The sequence below is a fragment of the Calonectris borealis genome, chromosome 1 (genome assembly GCF_964195595.1).
Source record: "Calonectris borealis chromosome 1, bCalBor7.hap1.2, whole genome shotgun sequence".
Classification (NCBI taxonomy): Eukaryota; Metazoa; Chordata; class Aves; order Procellariiformes; family Procellariidae; genus Calonectris; species Calonectris borealis.
The window spans coordinates 218,943,421-218,968,434 of NC_134312.1; the positions used below are offsets into that span (position 1 = coordinate 218,943,421).

At 49.6% G+C, this 25,014-nt stretch overlaps 3 protein-coding genes across 6 annotated transcripts; 2 read left to right on the forward strand and 1 right to left on the reverse strand.

The window, feature by feature from the left end:
* Positions 1-1,850: 1,850 nt before the first annotated feature.
* MRPL48 (mitochondrial ribosomal protein L48) lies at positions 1,851-9,830 on the forward strand. Of its 3 annotated transcripts, none has more exons than XM_075140410.1 (8): positions 1,851-1,955; positions 3,190-3,242; positions 3,580-3,617; positions 4,580-4,665; positions 5,433-5,605; positions 7,091-7,215; positions 8,046-8,135; positions 9,574-9,830. In XM_075140410.1, exons 1-7 carry the CDS (start codon positions 1,866-1,868, stop codon positions 8,099-8,101), a joined length of 621 nt encoding a protein of 206 aa, XP_074996511.1. In that variant the 5' UTR covers positions 1,851-1,865; the 3' UTR covers positions 8,102-8,135; positions 9,574-9,830. The 3 variants fall into 3 exon arrangements, with proteins under 3 accessions (XP_074996511.1, XP_074996510.1, XP_074996512.1); XM_075140409.1 differs by having other exon boundaries at positions 7,113-7,215; XM_075140411.1 differs by lacking the exon at positions 1,851-1,955 and adding an exon at positions 1,988-2,299 and having other exon boundaries at positions 7,113-7,215.
* Positions 9,831-11,327: 1,497 nt separating this feature from the next.
* COA4 (cytochrome c oxidase assembly factor 4 homolog) lies at positions 11,328-12,485 on the reverse strand. 2 transcript variants are annotated; one of them, XM_075140414.1, is made up of 2 exons: positions 12,380-12,485; positions 11,328-11,830 (listed from the first exon to the last, which is right to left on the reverse strand). In XM_075140414.1, exon 2 carries the CDS (start codon positions 11,763-11,765, stop codon positions 11,502-11,504), a length of 264 nt encoding a protein of 87 aa, XP_074996515.1. In that variant the 5' UTR covers positions 11,766-11,830; positions 12,380-12,485; the 3' UTR covers positions 11,328-11,501. The 2 variants fall into 2 exon arrangements, with proteins under 2 accessions (XP_074996515.1, XP_074996516.1); XM_075140415.1 differs by having other exon boundaries at positions 11,328-11,801; positions 12,380-12,463.
* A 13-nt stretch (positions 12,486-12,498) lies between these two features.
* On the forward strand, positions 12,499-25,009 carry PAAF1 (proteasomal ATPase associated factor 1). Its single transcript, XM_075140408.1, has 12 exons — positions 12,499-12,597; positions 12,683-12,723; positions 13,309-13,412; positions 13,822-13,911; positions 17,552-17,650; positions 18,379-18,529; positions 20,657-20,851; positions 21,445-21,536; positions 22,731-22,846; positions 23,647-23,729; positions 24,158-24,240; positions 24,566-25,009. The coding sequence occupies exons 1-12, from the start codon at positions 12,551-12,553 to the stop codon at positions 24,641-24,643; spliced, it is 1,179 nt and encodes a 392-aa protein (XP_074996509.1). The 5' UTR covers positions 12,499-12,550; the 3' UTR covers positions 24,644-25,009.
* The last annotated feature ends 5 nt before the right edge of the window (positions 25,010-25,014 follow it).

The window sequence follows — 25,014 nt, forward strand, 5'->3', positions numbered from 1 at the left end:
TCTCTCCTCAAGCATGGAATTTCCTCCAGGGCTTCAAAGTTCACAGGAGGAGAAGCCCAGCTTTCCTGGAACGGGAGTGCCGGTCTTAACCCAGCTCAAATTCCCACAGTGCTCCTTGCTCGAAGCACCCTGGAGTTATCAAACAAGCGTCATTGCCAGGGTGGCCCTGCCTGGGGCTTGCGAGGTGAGATCAAAGGGCAGTGCAATATCCGTTCCACATGAGCAGTTTTCTCGTGTCCGGGGAGCGCCACGAAAACACAGCTCAGAGCTGGGAGCCCGTGTCCTTGCAAAGAGTGGAAGAGAGAGCAAAGGTGGCACAGATCCCCTCTGCTTCCTCCTCATATGCTGAGCAGGAGACAGCACAGCCCTGTGCATGGCCCAGAGCCCGCCCAGCCTCTGCTTTTGGGCAAACCTTGTCCTCTCACATTCCTTTTCTCCTCTCCATGCACCAGATCACAATGGGGATGAACATCTGGGGTCTCAGGTGTGTGTCGGAAGCTTCAGGCTCTTGGAAAACGCAGGACAGGGCCTGGCAGGGTGGATCACACAGCAGGAATCAAATGCACGAGTCTAGTCTGCAGCGGAGGCTTGCCACATCAATGAACGCAGATGAACTAGAGAAAGTCCATCACGAGCCCTGACAGCTCCAGCCAAAAGCAATCGGAGCAGTGATCAGTCAGCAGAGCTGGAAATCCTGACCCGAAATCAAGCTGCCAGGCAGCTGCTGCCCAGGATGGAGAGCTCTAAGATGAGGGCTCAGGGAAGCAGGTGGGAGCATCTGCCATGCAAGAAGGGGAAATCGGGGCCAGGCAGGAGAGAAGGGAGTGGGGAAGAGCCTAGGTGAAATGAAGGTTTGGATTGGAGACGGCCTGGTAAAGAAGAGGATGGTGGAAGAGACAGTAGGGCGCAATTTGAAAAGGCATGGGTTTTCCCAAGCCAACTCCAGACTGCCAGGTTTGGGGAGCACAGGGCCACGCAGCACCCATCTCTTCCCACCCCAGTCTGCCAGGCAGACCCCCTTGCCCACCTCCACTGCCACTGGGAAACACATGCTGCAAATCAGGGAGGTCCCTGTCAGTCCATCCTTCCTACAGTTTTCCCATTTCAAATGTTTTAGGGAATTGCCTCCAGCCATCGGCTGGGATCAAAACGCTGGCAGTAAGGCAGGAATCAGTTCCATCCTCAGAGGGAGCAGCCAGCTGCTGAAAGAAGAGTTTGTTTTTGCTTCCCCCACAAGCTGAAAGTGTGCCTGCCGCAGGGCCCGAACACCTCATGCTGACACATTCCTTCATTTCCAAGGCCTGCGGCGGCCTGCCAGCAGGGACACAGCCGACCCTGCACCATTTCATGGCTGCTGACTACAGGGTAAGGTCCAGCCCTGCCTCTAAAACTAGAAAAAAAAAAACCCTTTGCAGTGGTCGTGCCAGGTGGCAGGGCCAAACCAGGCAGCTTTAGTAGCAAATCCTCTGGCCCCGCTTCAGCCCTGCATGCCCAGCCCGACCCTACGCACCCTCACACCCCACAGGCCCGATGGGGCCCATCTCCAGGCTGGAACAGGGGCCTGCTAAGCCCTGGCTGGGTCCCTGCTTCCATCCCACAGCCAGCGGGGATAACACGCGCAGACTGAGGACTCATGAACGCAGATCACCCCGCCCTGAAGCCCGCTCGGCCCTAGGCCGCCCGCCCTCCATCCCCGCTCCCCCTCACAGCGCTCCCGGGCCGCGCTGACATGGCCGCCACAAGGCGGGGCCAGGCAGGCCACACTCAAGATGGCCGCCACAACACGCCGGGGCGGGGTCGGACAGTCGGCGCTCAGCACAGCCGCGTCGCCACGCGGGTGCCATTCCAGGCAGGCCACACTCAACATGGTCGCCGCGCAGTACCTCGATGGACGCGGTGGAAGGCCAATCAGCCTGCGAGGAGGAGGGAATGGAGGGCGGGCCGCGGCTAGCAGGGTGCGTGGTGCTGGGCGCAGGGTTGGGTGCGCCGCGCAGCCGCTGCCACGTCGCGCTGCTCCGTAGGAGGCAGCAGGGACAAGGTGTCCTCCATTGCCGCCCGCCCTCCGGGGCCTGCCCACCCCCTCCTTCAGGAGACCGGGGCCCTGCGAGCACCGGGGCGGGGGGTTGTCCAAAAATTTTGTCCCCCCCCGGGGAGGGCCTGGCGGGCGGAACGCGGGGCGGGAGCCGCAGGGACCCGGGCGGGGGAGCACCGAGGCAGCACCGAGGCGCGGCGGGGGGACGCTTTGAGCGACGGACGCGGCTCCGTCCGAGGCGCCGGGATGAGCGCGGCGCTGCCGAAGGTACCGGCGGGCCGCGACCGGCTGTGGGGGACACCGGGCCCGGCCCCGGTACCGGGGGAGGAGGGAAGGGGAGGGACAGGCCTGGTTCTGGGGACTGGAGGGTCAGGGCCAGCCCTGCTACTGGGGGGTCTGGGGTGGGGGGACCGGCCCTGGGCGTAGATTGGAGGGGTTGTGTCTCTTGGGGGGGGCACAGGCCTGACCCTGAGTTAGTGCCCTCCGTCGCCTACCCTGGTGTACCTGGGCCAGAGACACCCCCCCACACCCCTCCTCAAGCACCCAGGGATCACCCTAGCGACACGGGGTCCATTACAGCCCCCCACCTTGTCACTGCCCTCGGGGACCAGCAGATCTCTGGTCCTCCCTGGGGACTCTTTGGGGACATTAGTAATTATCTTCCCGCCCTGGTTGGCATGATGCAGCTCCTGCCTGCCAGGGTTGTGATGACAGCAAAGCTTTTTGCTTTGTGCTGCCTTGGTGATGGATGAGCTGCGCTTCCCTCCATCCGTGTGGAACTGGAACAAGCATGAGGGTTGTTCACGCGGCTGTCGTAACCTGGAGGCGGTGGGACAGTGCGAGGGATGAACATGATCTGTAACTGAGGGGAGGAGGGCCTCCTACCCCAACTTGTTGGATCCTGAAGCAAAGTGAGGGGGTACAAGAAAAGGTTACTGTATTCATCATCTTCCTCATGCTTCATCTCTTTCCTCTGCGTTGCGGTGATATTCTGGGGAGTGACAGTGGCTGGAGACTGTGGAGAGATTGGGAGGGTTATTGGTGCGTTCAGAGGGTCTCAGGAGTTGTTTTGATGGCTGTATTCTAGTAAGTGCTGGTGAGAACTCGCCGAGTATCTGCAATGCTGTTTGCATTTTGACCATGGTGGTTCATTGCAGGTGCTGTGCTTGAAGAAGGGAACGTTGCTAAAGCAGGTGTTTGCATTCAGCAGGTGAGTGGTCTGAAATCAAACCCAGCAAGTAAAACACAGTATAAGGCATTAAAAACACTCGGTCACTTCTACTGACAGTGTCAGAAAACATACGTGACAAAAAAAGTACTTTTTGCCAAGGAAAGTCTTTTAATTGTGGAGAGAAGACTTTCAGCTGATGTCTGGGAGCGGAAAGGGCTGTAGGATGTGAAGAAGAGAAAGTCTCTTTGCTACTGGGATCTGTCTGTGTATGAGGGCCTTGGGGTATGAGCCTTTGTTCGAGGGGATTAGCCAGATATGTTGTGTTTCCACAGGTGGGTGAAATCAGAGCTTTTAATGATTATCTTGCTTCCTACAGAGCAGCAACACCCAGAGAAAGCCATCTGTGTGCTGCAGGTAAGGCCTCTTATTAATCCAATGCAAGGCAAAACTTCATTTACTCAAAATAAATATTACACATTTTGGCGTTTGTGTCTTCTTTTTAATTTTTTTTAGCTAATTTTGGGCTGATTAAATAACCTGAGCAGGTGCTTTTCCACTTCCATACCTTTTTTCTAACTTTTTCTTCTGTTTCCCTGTTCTTGGCTGAGCAGGTGCTCCTAGTCATGGTGTTACACTGTGGAGTGACACCAGCCAGATGTATTTGCTATATTACTGTCCAGGAACTGACCTACACCCCTGTGAGGTCCCACTTCCACATTTACTGAGCTGGTGGAGTCCACTGTCGCAATTTAAAATAGAATTTTATTTTGATGTGGAGGCAAAGTATAACTGAGTGGCTTAGATCCTTGGTGTTCGGTTTCTCTTTGCCATTCTGAGTTTCGTTGATTAGAATTAGGGTTATGAGGGTTTCATTTTTCCCTGGAGAAGGAAGTATAAATAAAAGCTGATGCTGGTTTGGTTTGGCTTCCTAGCACATGAATATTTGAAAGGACTGGATTTAAAATTAAGTGGGGCTCAGATCCGTCATAGTGGCATCACTGCTGTCGCACAAGAGGAGGCAGATGTAACATTTCATCAGTATCCTCACCATCCACTGGTGCTGACAAGTCTCTCTTTTTTTTGTTTGCCTGAGAATTCACCTGGGAATTGAGTCACCTTTAATCTCTTCTTCCCTTATTTGTTGCTCACCGTAACCAACTGTGAATTCTAACAGGCTTGCTGTGATGCACAGGCTGCCTGCGTGGGGCAGAGACTGGCCGAAGCCTTAGCCTGCCTTTGCCTTCTGCCAAAGAACTGACAACAAATTCTTGCCCCCAGTGTGGATTTTGGGCTCTGAAAGCACCCATTTATGTTTGTTAAAAGAAGGGCTGTCTGCCATTCAGCTGGAAACATGTTTGCTCTGCTTTGATTTTAAGGTGATGTGCTCGTGAGTTGCCACAGACACTACAAATCCCGTCCTACGCATGGTATTGGGAGGTTTAAATACCTGCTCCCAAAGGAGGTAGGCACAAGAACTCCCCTACTGTGCTTGCTTTTGTCTGACCCATCTTTTTACAGTCCGATTTAAATGTTGGTATTATTAATTCCATGGCTGATGAATCATATTAAAAATGAATAATGTAACTGTTTACTGCTACTTCTCTTGGTAAAGAGTGTTATGTCACCTGAAGTACCCACTCACAATGTTGCATAAATCCTTTCTTTTGTCCGGTATGTTCTCGTTTAAATTAATGAGTAGTTTTGGGAGGGAGGAATCTCTTCATCATGCTGAATTTAACACCCCAACTTGAAATTATTGCAGAATATTGTGAGCAGGTCTTACTTGCATTTAAACTTTTTACATTCCTTGAAATTTGGAAAGACAACAATTTTTGTGGAAGGAGGAAACAATAACTCATCTAGACAGCTGCCTTGAAGGCAGGAACTGAAATAAAAAGCAGTTTGTTTTCTGCTCCTTGGTTTCTTCTGGAAGAAATTAATCATGGTATGCACGTATTTTCTGTGTGACTTCTGTGGTGCTGCCATCCAAGAACTGAACTGCTCAACTTGAGAACATCTGTTCAGATAACGTCATCCCAGTTTTGTAGTCGGGGAAAGTGAGCACAGATGGGCTGCGATACGTTCGATACAGTTCAGCAAACCTTTGTCAGAGGAGAGTACCCTAGCATGGTCTCCTGTGTGGGCAAGAGTTACCGTTTTTTATTTCCAGCTTTGTTCAAAACAGATAAGCTTTCTATTTTTTCTTTCTTTTTTTTTTTAAAAATACAGGCTCCAAAGAAGAAGAAGGATAAAGTACAGATGAAAGAGATAAATGTTGGAACCGAATATGAGTATGGAGATGTCAACATCCAGATGACTTCCTATGATATGTGTCTCGTGGAGCATTTTGCGCAGTATGTGCATAAACTCTGCAACCGATTCTCCATTCGAGTGAATGAAAGGTATGAGGAACACAGCTCTGTGTTTGTCATCCCTTGCAATCGTGTTGCGTTAGGGCACGTGAGGCTGGTAGATGATGATACCTTGCAGACAAGGGCACGGATCTAATCTCTCTTGATAGATTCTCTCATGTAAATCCACATCTTCTATCATCTGCCTGGTGTTCTCTTTTTGTGTGTCTGTACAGTTTGGGATGCTTTATTTGTATGAGGAAGGCTGAAATGGAGTTGTTCAGGCACTGACTGAACAAATCTCAAGGAAAAAAAATAGCTGTTACTTTTCACTCCTTTGAGAAAAAGGCTTAAGCCTGTGGCTGCTGAGCCCGGCAACGTAGGCTTAAGTATTGCTGACTTTTGCTGCTGTTTTTTCTTTATAGTGTTTTATCCAGGCTCTTTTCTCTGTGCATATATTGCAGAGTAAGCAAGTGGTACTGAATATACAAACTAGAATGAGCTTGGGAAACCCCTGAAGATTGTGGGAGAGCCACCCGCTACTTTAGTGTAGTAGTAGAGGATGCCTCGGTTGGAGACTAGATCTAGTATCTCTAACTGTACCTCTGAGTATAAACAGATTCCTGCTCATGCTGATTTAAACCTATCAAAAATCGTTTTCTTTATGTTCATCCACTTTGCTGAACTGTCAGCCGTGGATCTGAAATCCTGTGCCCACAGATCAGTTGCTTGTAGTCTCTCTGTCATGTCTTTTGCACCAAACAGCGCTAAAAACTGTGACACGTTGGTGACTGATAGGTGTTTGTTTTGAGAAGGATACCCGGCGACACTAAGAAATTACAATTCTGTCAGCAGCAATTGCTGGAAAGCATTCGCAGAGAAATCCCACGGCCTGAGACTGTTGATGGCACTTTCAGTGTAAAGCGTTATAACCTTGTATCATACTTGTGCCCTCTGAGATTGGACTTGGTGTGCAGAGTTCGGTAGGTACAGAAAGAAATTATTTGCCCTTTCAGAGCAAAATTTGTACGGTAAAACGTGGGCAGTAGGATGTAGCCTGTTGTTATTGATACCGTGCAAATGGAGATGGGGAGGCTGAGCTCTCTGGAGTAACGCTAACTGGAGAGCAGAATCTGATCGTACTCCTGTTAAATTCACAGAGGTGAAAAGAATGTCTTTTGAGCGGGGTGTTGCAGCACCTGGTTTTTAGCTCTGTTCCCAATGAGAATAGATAGGCTATTACAAAATAAGTCAGAACCATTGCTTTAAAGCCCTCCTTCAACTATAAAGAAGTTAAAAGTTCTCTTCTCAGGCTGGTGTTTGTAGCTGAAACAGGTTTTTGCTGGCAGTAGTGCTGCAAGCTTCTCCCTTATCTCTTTCCAGTAAAACACCCGGCTTCTGCCAGTGCTTGATTTGCAAGATACATTGTTTGCATAATTAATTTCTCATGAAAAGTTAATCTCCTTCCACATTCTCTGCTGCTGGAGGTTGATTTGTTCCTGTAAATTAGTGCAAATCTATCCTCCCTGTCCTAAGCACTGACCTGTGGTTCCTGCAGCTACGCGATGCCCACCAAAACCAACGAAGTGCTGTTCTTGGAAGAGCGAGGTTCCAAAATGCAGCTGGATGCAGTCCTTACTACCCATCAGAGGGTTGTCCAGGTACGAGCTGGCGCTTGCTGATAGTGCTGCGGCTCTTGTGCAGCACCTCCTATCTCAGGCTCTCAAAACCCCTTAATAATTGGAGTTAAGTCCCTTGAACAAATGAAAGGCGTAATTTGTGCATAAATTGAAGCACAAAGAAGTCTAATTAGATTTCTTGCTAAAGGTTACTCACAAAGTAGAAGCAGAGGAAGGGTTCCTGTATTATGTATTTCAGCCAGAAGATTTATTATCTATTTTATGCAGAATACCTGATACAAGGGGTAGAAAAGTCATGTTTAAGGATGAATGATTGAACAAACTCGATGAAATTTTGAAGTACTATTAGTAGCAGGGCCAGCTTCAAAAATGTACAACTGATTGAGGTAAACAGGTATTTCTCCTAAGTGACTTTTTCCTATTTTATACTGTGTCCCTTGCTATATGCTAAACCTCTGCTGAATTACATTTTAAACCTAGAGATAGACTTTTTTCCACTGGAAAGAGCTGATGTGTGGTTAACGCTGGGGCTTGCAGGTTTGCCGTGGTAGCCTTTGTATTAGAGTCTCACCTAAATTAAGATCTTCATGCGTGGTTAAGTCTCTTTACATGCAGGAGAGCGTGCAGGCAGGGACGGGAAGCAGAGTGTTCACAGAGAAGAGCTGAAACAAGAGCTTTGGGCCGTGCTGTATGCGAGAGGTGTGCGCACGAAGCAGAGAGCGCTTCTCTAATGAAGTGGTTGACTGCCACAGGCTCATACTGAAATGGACTCTCTTTCTGTGCCATTAGTATAATGAGTCCACTTTGTGTGTGGTGTTCTGCTCCTGCAGCACTTTTATTTCTTCTTTCAGATCAGCGGTTTGAGTTCAACATTTGCTCCAATACTCCTGGAAATTATTCAGAGTAATCAGCCTGAAGGGGTCCATCTGTTAGTGAAAGAGGTATGTTTAATTTTACCGATGCTTTTGCATTTAGGAAGCAGATACGATGCGTGACACGAATTTGGTTTGAAAATACAAACCTGGTCCTGAGGCTACTGCCTGTTCTAGACTTACGGATACCCAGGATCTCCCAGAACCAGGCCCTCGTCTATGAAAAACCATTACCTCTAATTCTTGATGAGTGTTTCGTTTAGCCTCCTATAATTAGTGCCACAGAAGGTACCTTCCCAGCTAATCCTATAGATCTGCAGGAGATGGCAGATTGCAAGTTGCTTTCCTTTGCTGCCGCAGATTCCCTGCAATTCAGAAGGGAACGCTTTCCTTCGGCAGTGCCTCACCGCCTTCTATCTGGGAATCACCAGGAACTTCGTGGAGCAGTTGGTAGCAAACCTGAGACTGGGAACCCAAATGCTGTGCCCTGTTTTGATGGAATTTGCTCTGGGAGGGGTTCAGCTTTCCGCAGAAAGGCCCAACAGTTTGCTCAGCACTGAGGACTTCAGGACAGAACTCCACTCACTGGTGGACCAGGCATAAGGAGATATTTAAACTTCTGTCATTTTACATTCAGACAAAACAGTCCCAGGAAGCCCTGTTCATTTAGGGACAAAAGATTTTTGTGCCTTGAAAGGGAAGGCTATACAGTAAACTCAAATATGAAAACACAGTTGGCTTCTTAAGTGGCCTTTGAAGAATGTTTAGTTATCTCCAGCTCTGCAAAACCGGGAGAAGGTCTCTTGAGTCCAGTAATCTTCTCTGCTTTGGTCACAGTCCTGTCTCTGCCTTAGGGCTGCCATTTGTTTTTTTAATTTTGGCTGATGGCTTTGTCTCTGTGACATTGTGCCATTTGCAAAGTCATTGCAGTCTGATGCAGGAAGCCTGGGGGAGAGACCCAAGCTGACTTCACACGACTGGCACTGCAGAAGAGAGATTAAAGCTTTGGGATGTTCTTGCAAAGTTCTGGAAAAAGTGGCAGATCTCCTCAAGAAAGTGGATGCTACGGTGATAGGCAGTGGCAGAGTTGGGGGCATCCAGTTGACTTCTTGAGCACAATGCCACTGCTCGCTCTTCCAAAAACAGGTAGTCAGGTGAGGAGGAGCCTACAAGGCCGAATTTTAGAGCCCGTGCGGTGACCAAGCGTGTCCATGGCTGCCACGCTCGCTTGCTGCCAGAAGCTTTCTGCCCTCTCTGCTTTACCCCCAGCAGCTGCTCCTGTTGGAGGCTGGATGCAAGAGAGGAAGCTTAGAGCTCTGCCACCAGCTTCCAGGTTGAGCTGCCCGCGAGATCCTAGCCTGCAGTGACTTTCCACTGGGGCTTCCCACTCCCTGGGTTCAGTGGACATTTAAATCTTTTATTTTTCCACTCGTAAGTGATTCTCCTTGCGAGTACTCAAAAGGTGATTCTGATTTGCTTGGTGTGGTTTTTTTTCCTCCCTCCACAGCACACAGAAGCTGACTTCAAGAGCCGATTAAAGTCTCGACCAGAACTTGAAGAGCTGCTAGCGCAGATGAACTGAGATGAGAAAGAACGCTCCGTCCATTTTAGAGCCACCCCTGGGAGAGCGAGGCTTCTCCTCCATGGCTGCTCAAGCCTCCAGAAGGCGACTTCACGAGCGCTGTACTGATAATTTGGTGAATTGGAAGAAATTTCCACTGTTGTCAAGCAGCTTGTCTTAATAAAGACAAATACACGTGTTTATATCTGACTGATTGGTACACTGAGTGAAGGGGGTCCACAATAAAATGTGGCTTTTCTCAGTTCTTCCCCCTTTTTTTTCCCCTGTATGTTTTACTCTTGGTATATGAGGATTTCTGCAAGTTTTCGTCTGCAGAAATCTCTGCAAGTTAATAATGCTGGACTGCAGCTCTCCCAGATGGTACTGATGTGGAAGTGACCATCCTGCTCCTTTCTTCAGCTGAAGGCTGGAGCAATGCATTATTCTCGTAGCGCTGCTTAAAACAGAGCTTTGCCAATATGAACGGAGCCTCGGAGCCCTGGGAGCGGTGGGGATCGTCGTCCCCGAGCAGCTGAACAACCGCTGCTTGACAGAAAAAAAGCCTCGGAGGGCAGAGGCGGGAAGTTGGAGCTGTGTGTCAGGCGGTGTATGCAAAATTTCTCCTTAATTTCTGATTCGCTTTTCAAGCCACAAACTTTCCCCTGGATCCCTGAAGTCAGTCTACTTTTTACAACAGATGTTTGGAAAGGGAGAAATTACTTGTGCCTTGGATGAATCTCGGAAGCGCAAAGAGGTTTGGGGAATTTCCCAGGATGGTGCCAGAAGCTTTTCCCAGGACTGCTGCTTTTCTTGAGTGATGTGGGGACCGAGGATGCGCCAAATTTGGCCGGGCTGCTCAGCTGCTTATCGCCATCCCGCAAAACCCAGAGTCCGCGGGAGCTGCGGCTTTTGGGTGCACGTACGGGTGCTGGGTCGAACGGGTCGTGGCGCCTGGGTTTTTGCTCCAATCCTCGTTATTTCAAATTCAGGTACACGCAGCTGTTTTTATTTAGGCTGGAGCTGAGATGACATCTGATCACGCCATCCTATTACGGAGTACGTTATAACCAAATTTGAGCCCTGGTTTGATGGATGCTAAGAGGAGGTTCTGTTCCTGCCCAAGAACTGCTTTGTTTGGGATTTTTTCCCCCTTTTTTAAGGACCAGCTCTCTAAAAAGAGGGAAAATAACTCATTCATTAGCACTTTTCCCCCAAACTGGGGCTGCCCACATGTTGCTTGTGGTCCTGTGCCGGCTGTGATTTTTGGCTGGTAGGCCCAGCACCCACATTCCTGGGAGACAGCCTGAAAAGTTCCCCCTGGCAAAAGCCACGGGTGCCCTTCCCTTTCCAGCCCACAAAACCCAATTTTTTTTTCTTTTTCATAGCTTATTTGCTAGGAGCTGGTGTTCAGAGGAGTATCCCACCATCCCTACTGCTCCTGGGGTTTCCCAGGAGATAAATCCCCCCCCAAAATCCTGTCCCATGGGACACAAGGTTATCACCGCTGGGAAAAGCCTCGGGATAGCGCAGGGAAGGACATGGAGGGGAAATCCATGGCAGGGCTGTTGCGGAGCCGAGCTGTGAATGCTCCCAGTTTGGGACATTTTGGGCTGGAAATGCTCATCTGACCCCACAACCATACCCTCCGAGCTCCCAGTTATCCCCAGCGGCGCAGAGAGAGTTGAGCGCTTCAGCCAGGATGATAAATGCCACCGGATTTAATTTCCCAACAATGTAGCGTGGATTTACCGGCACATCCACCCGCTTGAATAAAAAATAACACAAAAAAAGGGTCAAATGGTGCAGCCGTCCCATTCCCGGGGTGCCGATGGTGGGCTGGCCGGCGGTGCCGGGAGTGGGGATCCCCGGTGATTTCAGTCCCCGGCGGGCGAGGGGTGGGCTTGGTGCGAGCGGGACGCCCGACGCGGCTCCTCGGCACGTTGCCGCCGGGCCATGCACTCGCCGAAAGCCCGGACCTGGGGCTGGCAGTGCCGCCAGTCCTGCCGTGCCGCCATGCACTCCTGCAGCTCCCGGTGCTGCGTCGCGCAGCCCGTCCGTGATATCATGGCGTCCACCGGGTCCTCGTCCTCATCTTCCTCCAACGACGGATGGCTCCTGGCGTGTCCGGGCCTCGCCATCGCTGAGCCGGGCCGGAGGGAGGTGGCTGCCTTCCCCTTGAGAGCCCTGCTTGGGTCACTGCCCCCTGTTTTGGGGGCACCCCCCACGGGGCTCAGCATCTCCATGGGTGCTCAGCACCCCCATCCCAGCACCCTCCATGCCCCCATGGGCGCCCCAATACTCTCCATGCGCCCCCAGGAGGAGCTCAGCACCCCCCCATGCAGCCCCCACACCTCCATGGGTGCCCAGCATCTCCCGTGCATCCCCTCCCATGCACCTTACCCCCGCCCATGGGTGCCCAGCGCCCTCCCCCACCCATAGCTGTCCACCCCCCCCCGAGAGCTCAGAGCACCCACAGCACCCTTCCATGGGTGCTCAGCACCTCCCCCATGCACAGCACCCTTCCATGGGTGCTCAGCACCTCCCCCATGCACCTTACCCCCACCCACGGGTGCCCAGCACCCTCCCCAAACCATAACTGCCCATCCCCCCCATGGGCGCCCAGCACCCTTCAAGCCCCTCCCATGGGTGCTCAGCACCTCCCTCATGCACCTCACCAGCACCCCCCATGCCTTCCCGATGCCCTACCCAGCCCCCCCAGCACAGCCCACCCCAACCCCCCCCCCCCCCGTACCTGTCCCCAGCAGCGCAGCGCGGCCCCTTTAAGGCTGGCGTCGGAGAAGGCACCGCCGGGGCGGGGCGTGGCGGCGGAAGCGCTCGTTCATTGGAGGGCACCTTCCGCTTCCGCCCCGCGGGGCCTGACGGGAAGGAAGGAGGCGGAAGGGGGAGTGGATGCCACGGCAAGATGGCGGCGACGCTGCGGATCCAGAGCGACTGGAGCCAGGCGCTGAGGTGGGCACGGCCCTTCTGGTCCCCTTCCCCTAGCCCTGGTTCCCTTCCCCTGCCCCACGCTCACCACCGCTCTTTCTGTCCGCAGAAGGGACGAGGGTGAGGCCTGGCTGAGCTGCCGGAGCCCTGGTGAGTGCTGAGGGGCCTGAGGAGGCCTCGGAGGGAGGCGGGCTGAGGGGTTGTCGGGGGGGCTCGAGGGAGTGACGGAAGTTGGGGGGGGGCTGTGGTTTAGGAGGGGGTGAAGGAGGTTGGGGCGGGTGCAGATGGTTGTGGGGACCCTGTGGGTTGGGAGGGGGTGAGGGAGGTTGGGGGGGGGCTGTGGGTTAGGAGGGGTGAGGGTGATTGTGGGGGCCCTGTGGTTTAGGGAGGGGTGAGGGTGATTGTGGGGGCCCTGTGGTTTAGGGAGGGGTGAAGGTGGTTGTGGGGGCCCTGTGGTTTAGGGAGGGGTAAGGGAGATCAGGGTGTGCTGTGGGTTAGGAGGGGGTGAGGGAGGTTTGGAGCATGACTTGTCGGTTAGGAGGGCGTGAGGGCAGTTGGGGGATGCCCTGTGGTTTAGGAGGGGGTGAGGGAGGTTTGGAGCATGGCTTGTGGCTTAGGATGGGGTGAGGGCGGTTGGGGGATGCCCGATGGTTTAGGGGAGGGAGAGGGGAAGGTGAGCTGTGGGGGTGTCTGGGGTCTGAGGGGTGGCTGAGCTGATGGCTGCTCTCCCTGCAGGGAAGCCGACTCTGTACGGCAGCCTGACCCGCCGTGGGCTCAGCACTGAGGGCGTCCCTGACATCGCTGCCTCCGAGGGCTTTGTGGTCGGGGAAGTCACCAAGGTGCCAGGGCTGGGGTGGAGCCGGGGTGTCAGTAACCGCCTTCCATGCACAAAGGGACGATACTCTTGTGCCAGTCAAAATAGCAGCCTAAAGCTGTCTCCTGGTCCTTTGTACGGTCTTATCCCGTGATCCTGGGCTTCCCACCTGAGCAGTGCCCTAGAGCTGGTCCCATAGTTAGGCTGGGGTTGTGCATCATGGCTGGCCAGGCCATAGTGGCCATCCCTTGCCACCCGGGGCCCGCATCTTGAGGAGACGTAAGGAAACGAGCCCAACGCTGCACCTTCCATCAGTCTTCAGGCTGTGAGAGACCGCAGCCAGGTCCAGATCGTAGTTCTACCTTGGCAGCCTCTGTGTTTCAGTAGGACTAACAGCACTTCTAATTCTTTTTCTCCTCTCTTTCCTCCTCTAGAAAAGCATTCTCATATCTTGTCCTCACGAAAACGTGTCTACAAAGTTCCTGGCCCCATACACAACTTTTTGTAGAATTCATCAGAAAAGTGTAAGTAATCTTGTGAGGTGAGTGGGAAATAACTGGAAGCGACCGTGAACTTTCGCAACGTGTCCGACTCTTGTGTGCCTGTTCTGAGGGATGGCCTGCAGCGTGACTTTGTGCGTGAACTAGGTAATAAAACCTATCAGATCATAGAAACTTGGGAAACTTGGTCATGGTTAAGTTTACCCCCCAAAAGTAATCTCTAAAATTCTTTAGACTGTTTTCTTGCAAGTGATCTAATTTCTGCTCATTCAGGCCCATGACGCATCCCCCTGTAAAGGAATAAGATGTGTGAATTGGTGTGTCAAAAACCAAGATAAAAATAAGAGGTTTCAGGCACTGAGCTCTTCATCTTTGCCTGGTTCAAATCTATCCCTGGTTTGTAGCAGCTGTTTGCTCCCATGTAATGAAGTTGTCTGTCTTTGATATTTGCTGTATGAATTTCTTTTTGTGGGGCTGCGAATTGAGTGTTGCGTAAACTCATCTGACCTGGTGGGAATTCAGAGACCAGAAAGGGCCCAGCTTGTATTTAAAAAAGAAATAAATTGTGTGAACTTCTCAGTTAAAAGCGGTCCTGCTCGTTTTGCTGAATAATCTTCTTTCTTATTGCACCCCGATCAATCTGGGGGTGCAATAAGTACAGCTTCTCACTGAACAGCGATACAGAAAGGCTGACTCTTGACCTGAAATTTCATTTCTTCACTGATGAGAAGTGCAGAACTTGACTTTGCTGGAAAGTAGTCTGTACTTTTGCTGAACACTTAACCCTATATGGAAATGATCCAAGAAACTAAGAAGTGTGTAGCCTGCAGGTACAGCCGGCTGCCCTAGAGGGAGTCCCCTGAAGGCTCCTGGAGATGTTTTAGTAGACTTGTCTCACGATTTATTGAGTAAATTGTTGTGATAAACCCAGCCAAAAATGCTGAAAAGTCAGTCTCTATTCATGAAGCTCAAAAGCAGTATAAATCAAGGTGCGTTTTGACATAAAAGCGATTCTGCATCTCTACAGCTCTCTTAAGAGGAAGCGGGGCTCTGCTGAGAGACGGAGCTTGGCAGCTCCGGAGAGAGGTGAATCACTTCTCTGAGCTTTGTGCTACTTAAGAGTCCCCAGCTGCCCTTTTGTGTGATAAATGGAATCAACATTCAAAGCACAGCAAAATGGAAATGCCGGTGTAAGTGTTTAGTCTGCTGTCAAACGGGTGTGATGGGTTACAGCTGCACTGCAGATCTCTCCTCTGGAAAGCAGCTGAAGCAATATCTATTAATATGTAGATGAGTTTAAAGTCTGTGTGGACTAAGCTCCAGTTATCCTTTTTACCTGCTGCCTCTTGTTCTAAGCACTCAGGCCTTACCTGTTTACACATCCCTCCTGAAAGTTTGGGGATATGTCAGATGTCAGTGAGGCTTTTCGTTCCTGCTTGAATGACCTTCACAGGCTTTTTTTTTTTATTTTTAACTAGGGAGGAAATTACTACAGATTGGCTTGTTATATAAAATGCCACTCATGTTACCAATATATTTTCACGTTACCAATGTGTAAGTAAATGTACTTAATGGTTGTTGTAACGGCTAAACCCTTACCTTGTGCTCTTATTTAAATCTTTTAATTCCTGTTTTAATTCCCAATTATTATTTTTTTCAAGTGGAGGGTTGAGTCTTGATCCTGTACCCTGTTAAAATTAGCTGTGGTTTGAGCTATCAGAGCTTCTCAGGAGAGCAATTTGGTCTGACTGTTGCTTGGATAGCAGAACGTATGGCTGAAGTGTGGCATATCGTGTCCCCACAAGCCCTGGCTGATGCACGTGCAGCCATAGGATGCCATAGGACGTCCTCCTTAACATCTGGAAACAGCTGCAGATTGATGCAGGTCTGTTATGTACTTGGTCTGCCTGAGGGCATCGTCCTTAAATCTCGGGCCTCTAGCTGTCATCTTTCTTGGCAAAGTCTCTCAGTCTGCTCGTATCTTTGAGTTTCCCTGTGAACAGGGTAGTAAATCCAACTGTCTCTTCAGTCTGGCTGCTGGCTAAGGCTGAGCATGCAAGAGGTTCAACAAAGCCCAGTCCTGTTTGCGAATAGTTAATTGTTCAGAAAAGCATTTAATCTGAAGCCTGGGATGAAGGTGAGCAGCCTCATCCCTTACATACCTGACCAGTGGTTGGGACCTGCAAGCGCACTGACGAACTGTGCAAGTTAAGACCAGAAACCTGTGCTTCATCATGGTGGTGTGGGGTTGGAATGGCGGCGGAACTGTCATCTGCGTTTCTCGTGGTGGATCTGCATTTCTCATTTCTGTCAGTGGTTTTTGCCACTGAAGTACTTTCTTCTAATCCATGTAGTACAAATACAATTATTAGGAAGCTTTTGGAGGTGATATAGCATGAGTCCAGTACCCAAATCTTGCAAGACAAGGCAGCTATTCCACTACACAGTTGTGATAGTTCTGTTGTTTTTTGCAGGATGCAGACTAGTGTTAACCTTTGTTGTAACAAAATCTATATCATTGTTTTTTCAGCCTGTTTAATATTACTCCAATCTATACTGGAAATATCTCTCTCACTTGGAAGATGTAATCGTTTCTTTCAAGGCTAGAATACCTGTTGTCTTATTTCATGCACAACTAAAATACATCTGCCTTTCCCAAATGGCAGCAGTAATGTCTGGCATCCTGGGAAAGGCTACCCTTTTGCAAGAATATAAGCTCAACATCTGCTCTCTTCAAAAGTATTCAGCTCTCCCAGTATTTATGCAAAGCAGGCAGTTGTTAATACCCTAATGTGACAGACTGTGAGGAGTTAGCCTGCCTGCATAAGGAACTAGTTTTCAGTCAGTGTTTCAGAAAATTTAGGCTGTGCCGTTGGCTTCATAAATATCTCGAACAATGTCTCGTGGGCTTGTGAGTCAGGGCGCTCTCAAGCTGGCCAGTTATCTCGGACTAGCATGGAAGGGCTTGGCTCAATTTCTTATCTGTGTACAGGAGTTGCTAGAAAAATCCAGATTTCTGCTTCACCTGGGGTAAACTGAAATACAACTGCTGTCTGTGCAGGCTCCTGACTCAGCATTTATTTTTCTCCCTGCTTTGCAGATCTCTGCGGAATCACAGGCAGAGAATAACAATTTCTCTGTCAAATTTGGTGGCGATTACAAGAAATCTGGGGTGCTTTGTGCCAAGTTCCAGTCACCCAATTGGTCTGAGCCCTGGCTGTGGGTCAGCCGAGATCAGCAGCTTGCTCTTGAAGGAGGAATGCAGCAATCTGTGTAAACAGATAAATTGAAGAGAAATTATTTTTATGCTGCCTTTGTCCTCTAGAAAAAGCCTGATGCTCAGGATCCACTTGTTTTTTGATTTCTTAAGGGCTTAATTAATATCTCGTAAAACTTACTGAGAGGTTGAGGAGAGAAAGCCTGTGAAGTCCTTGCATAAGGCTATTAAATGTTAAAGACTGTTATCAGGCTGAAACTGTTAAGCTAGGCATATGGATACTCTTTCGGGTGTTTTAAATGAGTCCAGCAATATGTCTTGGGGAGATAATAGTGCTGAATGATGTACTTAACAGGTCTCCCCCAGCGCAGAGTTAGGCTCTTGAGCAGAAATACCTATACACAGGGTCATATAAAGCTAATGTTTGGTGTTTTTACCCTCCTGCAGATTACCTGTCTTGATATTTCCAGTGGTGGAGGGCTTGGTGTGTCTACCAGCACAGATGGGACCATGAAAATCTGGCAGGCTGCGAATGGAGAAATAAGAGTAAGAGCATCTAGCTTTGATGTTGTGTGTTGTCTGTGACATTACTGAAGTCATTCGGCTGTGACGTTGGTCAGGCTACCTGCATGCTGTGGTCTAGGGCAGGCAAGAATCTGGCTTTTGATTGAAAAGCTAATTGAAATTTGACATCTCAGAGGTTTTAAGTCAAATCTGTTGGAAAGCATGACTTCTCCCAAGGCAAATGATGCTCAGCAATCCGGAGAGGAGTCCCAGGGTGAAAATGAGAAAGGGTAGTTAGGAATGACAGCTGGAGTGCAGAAGGTAACTGACAGCTCCTAACCTGTGTGGTACAAGCGCTGAATTTCTTCTGCAGTAGAGAAGAGGTGAGGAAAAAAGACTCCTGCCCGTGATGGATTAACCACATCATGGCTAGCTGCCTTCCCAGTTAAGGTGTCTCTTGTGGAGCTTGACCTGTCAGCTGCTTGTTTGGCAGATGATGAAGACATTTAACCTGTTATTAGAAACAAATGTAGTATCCTTTGCTATGTAATTAGCTACCCAAATGGCAGAGGGAGGCCCAAAGTGTACCTGCTAGCTCTTTGAGTGCCTCGAATTCAGATGAGTCTGTTGCAGGAATGCAAACCCAGAGGATTTGAGCTTAATCTTCTGCCCACATGGGAACATCCAAGTTTTCCAGTGTCATAGCTCAAAAACTGCTCGGCATAAGGGTGATAACAATGGAACTAGCACATAGTTCTTTGTTTTTCCAGAGACTATTGGAAGGCCATGTGTATGATGTGAATTGTTGCAGGTTTTTCCCATCGGGCCTCGTGGTTCTGAGTGGGGGAATGGATGCCCAGCTAAAGATCTGGTCAGCAGAAGATGCCAGCTGCGTAGTAACGTTTAAAGGTCACAAAGGAGGTACAGAGTACTTAGCCTTTAAAACGCTTGATCTGCCATGTGTATAATTGTGTTGCATCGAGGGCTAATGTTCCGTCACCAGCCTGCTGCACTTTGTGCTGTGCATTTGTATTAGATGTCTGGAGTATCTTTTTCAAGCTCCCAGAACTTGAAGGAAAAGATCAGTCGTTTCTGTATTGGACAGCTGAAATGGTTTCTGTCACTGACCTGCATTTATTTCATTAATTAAGGTAAAAAGAGGGAGGATGCAGTGCATTAGCCTGTTGTGAATGTCAGAGGTGGAGGCAGAGAGTGTTCTGCTCCTCCAGGGCAGTCTCAGCTCTCCAGAGCTCTGACCGACATTCAGTAGCCTTGCTGCCTGCACTGCACTGGGAATGCCTCCTGCTTGCACCCAGATCATCCTGCTCACCTTCAGTTGCTCCACAGCCTCTTCCTTTTTTTTTTTTTCTTGCCCAGAAAAGCATATAGCAGTTTATTATGGACTTGCAGAACTCAGGCAGGCAGTTACTTGCCTCGAGGACATGTGCTGTTGAAAATGAGTAAAGCACAGCAAGAGCAGCTGCAAGGATACTTAAGTGATTATTTCCTAAGAAGGGCTGGAATAAGCTTGTTCACCCTTGTACTGAGGACAGATGTTCAGCTCTGGCCCTGTTGATGGTCTTGCTGCTGAAAATGAGGGTAAATTCTTCACCCTCCTTGTGTCCTCACGTAGAGATGCACTGGCCACCTTACATGGTGAGTTGATGCTGTTCCTTGTATTCAGGGTCCACACTACAAACTCCTCCAATTGACACTGTTTTAGTCCCAGAGAAGAACTGCAAGGGATTGAAAATGAGCTACCAGAAAGGCTCCTGAGAGCTATGATTGAAGCAATTTCTGGACAGAGCCTCCGTTAATCTCTGGAAAGAAGATTTGGTTTCCAGGACCCCTCGTTCAGAAGCAGTGTAGATTTATACATAATGCTTAAGCAGGCTCCCATTTTACTCCTGTTTACACCTGGGCCAGAGCACAGTGGCTGGTGGTGCTGTCTTGTCACGGTGATTGCTTCCTAAGGGATGCCAACTTGAACGGATCATGAGCTAGTCCAAATGAGTTGTGGATGTGGCATCAGATGCCCAAAACTGTCCCGAATTACCTCCTCCCTGAGCAACTAACATGGCTCTGAACAGGCTCATTTTCCCTGTCTCACAAGGAGCTAGGCTTTATTAAAAAGGTTAGTAAGTCCCGTGGCTGGCTGCCCAAAACTTGATTAACTCGAAAACTTGTCTTGCACTGAACCTGCCATTGTTCTCATGTGATCTGTTTGTGTGGATTCATAATACTTTGCCGCAAATGTCCTGTAAATAACACGTGGCAGGCGGTGTAACAGAGCTTTGGTGAGAATGACACTGGCTGGCTCCTGACGGCTCTGAAGTTGACTTTATTTTCTGCTTTTAACTCCAGCCCAAACTGCTGCAGTCAATTTGCTTGGTTTGTCCTATCGTTTGAGCTTGTCATATTTAATGACTGCTTCTGTAGGGAAAACGTCAATTAAATCTTCTAATCATCTGACTGTTCCCTTCCAAAAAAAACACTGCGTCATTTTTCAGATCTAGGCTCAACAGCCCATGGTGAAATAAAGTCGTTAGAGGACGTTGACACCTGCAAAAACTGCTCTTTTGGTGTTGCTGTAGCTGGATAATGTGGATGCTGCTTGCCCCACACAACTTTGGGGATTATGCAGAGCTGGAGTTGGCAGTGTTCTAAGAGTGCTGGGCCAGGCTGTTTTCTGCCCAAGTTAGAGGTTAATTATGGAGGTAGAAACTCGGCAGCAGCTGCGGTATCAGCTCAGTTTGAGGTAAGGTGTTGCCAATCATTTTATTGGTAATATCTTGCCTTTGTGCCAGGTGATGGCTCCCACTCTGGCATGTGGTTTGCTGGGAGCTGCTGCCTTCCACATACACCTCTTCCTAGATGCCGTGGCTCCCTGCCCCATGTTGCACCCCACGCGATTTGACTGGGTGTGACTGGTAGCACTCTGGGGACAGTGCCTTGGGGCTTGTAGTCGAGTTCGCCTTGGGAAATGAGATGCTTTGTCTATTTGCTTTCTGTGCTGCCTGTCTGAACATGGCCTTTGCTTTGACGCAGGTATTTTGGACACTGCCATTGTGGATCGGGGAAGAAATGTCCTTTCCTGCTCTAGAGATGGCACTGCCTGCCTCTGGGACTGTGGAAAATCCGCCTGTCTGGGTGTCATCGTTGACTGCGGCTCCCCTATCAATGGCATTGCTGTGGGCACTGCTGACAACTCGCTGAACCTGGGCATGCCTGAAAAAGCTCCTAGTAAGGACCTTACTCTTAAAATTCATCTTCATTCCCCTGTCCCAAACTGCTTAGGCTTGTCACCAGTAATCCTGGGTGCGTGGCATGCTGCTGTGTGCCCTTGTACCATCTGGGGAAGGAAACTAGGGTCGCCAGAATGGAGCACTCCAGTCCTGTGGAGAAATTGAGCCTTATCAAGCACTTTACGACTGGGATCTCTTTGATTACTGGCCTGCCTTGCTGCAGCTGGTGTCTTAGACTACGGAGGAATGCTGTTATAGGTTCAGCAGGGGTAGAATAGAATAGACTATTTCAGTTGGAAGCAACCTACAACGATCATCCAGTCCAACTGCCTGACCATTTCAGGGCTGACTAAAAGTTAAAGCATGTTATTAAGGGCATTGTCCAAATGCCTCTTAAACACTGACAGGCTTGGGGCATCAACCACCTCTCTAGGAAGCCTGTTCCAGTGTTTGACCGTGGTCTCGGTAAAGAAATGCTTCCTAATGTCCAGTCTAAATCTCCCTGGCGCAGCTTTGAACCATGATCCAAGCTGTCGGGTTTTGGTACCATCAGGACTTGTTGTGAGGAGTTAACTATTGTCCTCTTGTCAGGCGAACGTGAGGTTGGGACAGAAGGGAAAATCCTGCTGCTGGCTCGAGAAGACAAGAAACTTCAAGGAGTGGGACTGCAGAGCAGGCAGCCGGTAAGGAATCTGAGACTATCACAAGTACTTGCACAAGTACATCTCAGTGCTCTGAGATGCTGCTATAAAATCAGCTCTGGGGCTGCAGTCCCTTTGTTTCCATTGCTGCTGCAGCAGCTCCTCGGTTTGTACGCTGCTGTTCACGTGGCTGTGCAGAGCACTGGGCTGAGGAATTGAGACAGGTTGAAACTAACCTAGGTGGGTGAACTGGTGAATGTTAATCCCGCTCTGTTTCCCTGGTGAGGTTCACCACGTGGCACAGAAAGGGACAGAAGCAGGCTGGAGGCAGGGGAGGGCTGACCTGCCAGCCTTTGGCCGAGGTCCTACACTGCAGTGTTCTCCCCCATGTGTATTCCGTGGAGGAAAGACTAAAACCTGGTACAATAAAGGGATGCTTTCTCTCCTTTCTACTGGCTAGACTTGTGTGCAGGGGTTTGAGGAGTACCAATTGCTCAGGTTTGGGGAAGACGGTTTAAACAGTGGCCAGTAGATGTCATCGTGAATGCAGGAACTGCAGGCTGCCTCATCCAGCCAAGGTGTAAAGTTGCTGTTTATTCTGACAGGTGTTTTAAGTAGGGTGTGAAGGAGACCTCAGGAGTTCACCAGTCCATCTGCCTCCTCTTGGCAAAGGGAGATGGAGTTGGTAGATCTCAGGTGCTGAAGATCTTATCAGGAGCTCCTGTTGATGCAGCAGATTAAACTGCTTGTGGTGTTTGTGGAGAGTAAAATGTGGGTGGAACAGATGTGCTCACCACGGCTGGTCAGGGAGATGGCAAGGGCTCCCCTGGAAAAAGCTGGCAGCCTCTGTAACAATGGCTGCAGCTCGGGGAGGAAGGAGTGGTCTTTGCCAACCTGCCGTGCAGATCTGGTCTCGCCGCTCCGTGGGTGTCTGAAGATTAGCCTGAGCTCAGCATCGGTTCTCCTGTCACGGTGACACATCCTTTCTCCAAAGGAGACCCAGGAACATTCACTGGTTGCAGTGTCTGCTGACTTAGCAAAACCGATCCTGGAGCACTGTTCCCCTCCATGTTTTGGAGCAGATCTGAGGGTTTATTAACCTCTGGGTTTGCCAGTTTGTGCCACAACTCATGGAAGCGACTGTACTGACTTCTAAATAAATTATTGCTTCCTTCTGGGTGTCCTGTGTCCTCATCTGTGAGTGTCTGACACTTGAATTTGTTCCTGTTTTCCCAGGTGTTCCTCTTTGTCGGATCTGATGCGTTCAACTGCTGCACATTCCTCTCAAGTACCTACATCCTAGCAGGGACTCAGGATGGGAACATATATCAGCTGGATGTGAGAAACACAAAGTGAGCGAGTGCCTGGGGCTGCAAGTACTTAAACTAGTTTTTTGGCTGGGAAAGTGGCCCAGATTGAGGGTCCTGGCAGACAAGGCCCCTTCTAAAGGGTGGATACGGCCCAAGCCATGGTCCCGTGAGCTTCTGAGCCTCTTCAGCCATTTCTTTCTCTTGGGGAGCACTGGGGAGGATGCTTTTGCTCAGGTTGGTGATCTGAAGGGATGTTCTCTGGAAAGTGCCTCCTAAAAGACTGTGCAGGTTCCCTTAGTTACCGAAAAGCTTTTCAGTCTTGATCTGTGACCAGAGGTGCTCTTGGCATAGCCTTACCTTCCAGATTATTGCTTTATAAATATATATATATTATGTTCATGTACTGTGCATATTTTGTTATATATGAATATCTGTGTGATTATATACAATCTATGTACATATATATGTACATAGATTTAGCAGAAAACTTCTTAACAGCAGTATTCCTCCCACCAAAAGCACAGCCCCTTCCTTTTCTTCACCGGCGAGACTTAAGTGTCTTTGTAGGATCCTAACATTTACCTGAGCCTCATTCCAGCATAGGACTGGAGCTGCTCTAAATTGGTTTTTCTTAGTGTCAAAGGTGAGCTCGGAGCAGGGAGGCTCCCAGATGGTGCTTTTTGACTCTTTGCTAACCACTGACCAAGTCCCCATGTCCTCTCTGTTCTCCTCGTGTACCCTTCAACCACGAGCTCACGTTCTTCTTTCGTTGTTTGCACACTGGAATGGACTCTTGACTGTAGACCGTAATACTCATCCCTTGTTTCCGCTCCTTTTTCTAGTGCTCCAATCCAGGTCATCCATAGATCAGGAGCACCGGTGCTTTCGCTGCTCCCGTACCGAGATGGATTTATTGCCAGCCAAGGTAACTCAAGGGCTGTGTCGTGCCAGTAGAAATTGTATAATCGAATCGAGGAGTTTTGTGCTCTTTGGGGATTGCCCTCTTGCATACGAGCGCTGGCTGGCTTGTAGAAGAGGGCTGGACAGTGTCTGTGGCAAAAGGGTGATGTGGTAGGAGCTATATGACGTGGTTGCTTTTTGCCTTGTGATTTCCACCCTCCACGTCCCCTGTGCTCCTCCAGAATAGGGCCTCCAAGGTGCATCTCAACTGTTAGAGCCTTTTCCCATCTCTCTGACATCCTCACAGCATGTTTCCCTCTTCCTGGGGCTTCATACCCTGTGGTCAGGTGTTTCTGATGGACCTGTTAGTGCCTGTTTGTAATTAAGAGCATGGCTTCTTTCACTAATTGGCCAATGTTCCTTCCTTCCTTGGTATCTGTTCTGCTCATGTAGGTGATGGAACCTGCTTTATCGTTCAGCAAGACCTTGATTACGTCCTCGATCTCACGGAAGCTGACTGCGACCCTGTGTACAAGGTAAGGAACATGGTGTATCGTGTGGGATAAAGGCTGTAGGGAAAGGTGATGCCGGGTAGCAGGCAGCTGCCTTTATCTCGGGATTTGGATCTAACGGAAGAACCCTTGTGTGAGCACTTACCTGCTCCTGGTGAGACCTTGAACTGCCCTTTAAAACCTGCTAACGCTGTTTCGGGAGACACCCACCTCCTCTTCCCTCTGTAAAAGTCCAAAAGGAAAGCTGATCTCTCTAAATAAGTACCTGAATTTTACTTTTAACTGTCACTTAACAGACACTATGCTTAAATACTGCTTTTTCTCTCCCCCCCCCCTCCCCCCTTTTCAGGTAGCTTCTTGGGAGAAGCAAATTTACACATGCTGCAGAGACGGGATAGTGAGGAGATACCAACTTTCTGACCTTTGAGTGCTTGGGTCGGCCGAATCGTGCAGAGATGTGTGGAAATAGCTCTTCCAAAGCTTATTTTCCTGTACAGCGCGTTTGAGATGTGTAGATAGAAGTTTCTGAGGCTGCTGTGGTGAGCGGGCTCTACGCAGAGGTTTTTGGTGACAGGTAATGTTTCTTACTACAACACAACTTTGATCATTTTTAATTTGGAGAGTGGCTCGGAGGCGTTAGAGAGGGTCTTGTGCTGCAACAGCTTTTTCCACTGCTGAAAAACTGTTGTTTCTAGGCGGGTTAAAAATAAAAATAAATTGGAGGTGGGGGTGATGCAGGCGACTGTACCGCAGTATGGATTGAAATAAAACAACTGCTTTGATAAAAACCTGTGTGGG

What these genes read in the sequence shown, in the direction of transcription:
- PAAF1 (XM_075140408.1), top strand. Translation starts at nt 12,551, where the DNA reads ATGGCGGCGACGCTGCGGATCCAGAGCGACTGGAGCCAGGCGCTGAG. An exon ending in CATGCCTGAAAAAGCTCCTA is followed by an intron (nt 20,852 to 21,444) that starts GTAAGGACCTTA and finishes TCCTCTTGTCAG; the next exon opens with GCGAACGTGAGGTTGGGACA. An exon ending in ACTGCGACCCTGTGTACAAG is followed by an intron (nt 24,241 to 24,565) that starts GTAAGGAACATG and finishes CCCCCTTTTCAG; the next exon opens with GTAGCTTCTTGGGAGAAGCA.
- COA4 (XM_075140414.1), bottom strand. Translation starts at nt 11,765, where the DNA reads ATGGCGAGGCCCGGACACGCCAGGAGCCATCCGTCGTTGGAGGAAGAT.
- MRPL48 (XM_075140409.1), top strand. Translation starts at nt 1,866, where the DNA reads ATGGTCGCCGCGCAGTACCTCGATGGACGCGGTGGAAGGCCAATCAGC. An exon ending in GGCGGGCCGCGGCTAGCAGG is followed by an intron (nt 1,956 to 3,189) that starts GTGCGTGGTGCT and finishes GGTTCATTGCAG; the next exon opens with GTGCTGTGCTTGAAGAAGGG. An exon ending in TCCATTCGAGTGAATGAAAG is followed by an intron (nt 5,606 to 7,112) that starts GTATGAGGAACA and finishes TGGTTCCTGCAG; the next exon opens with CTACGCGATGCCCACCAAAA.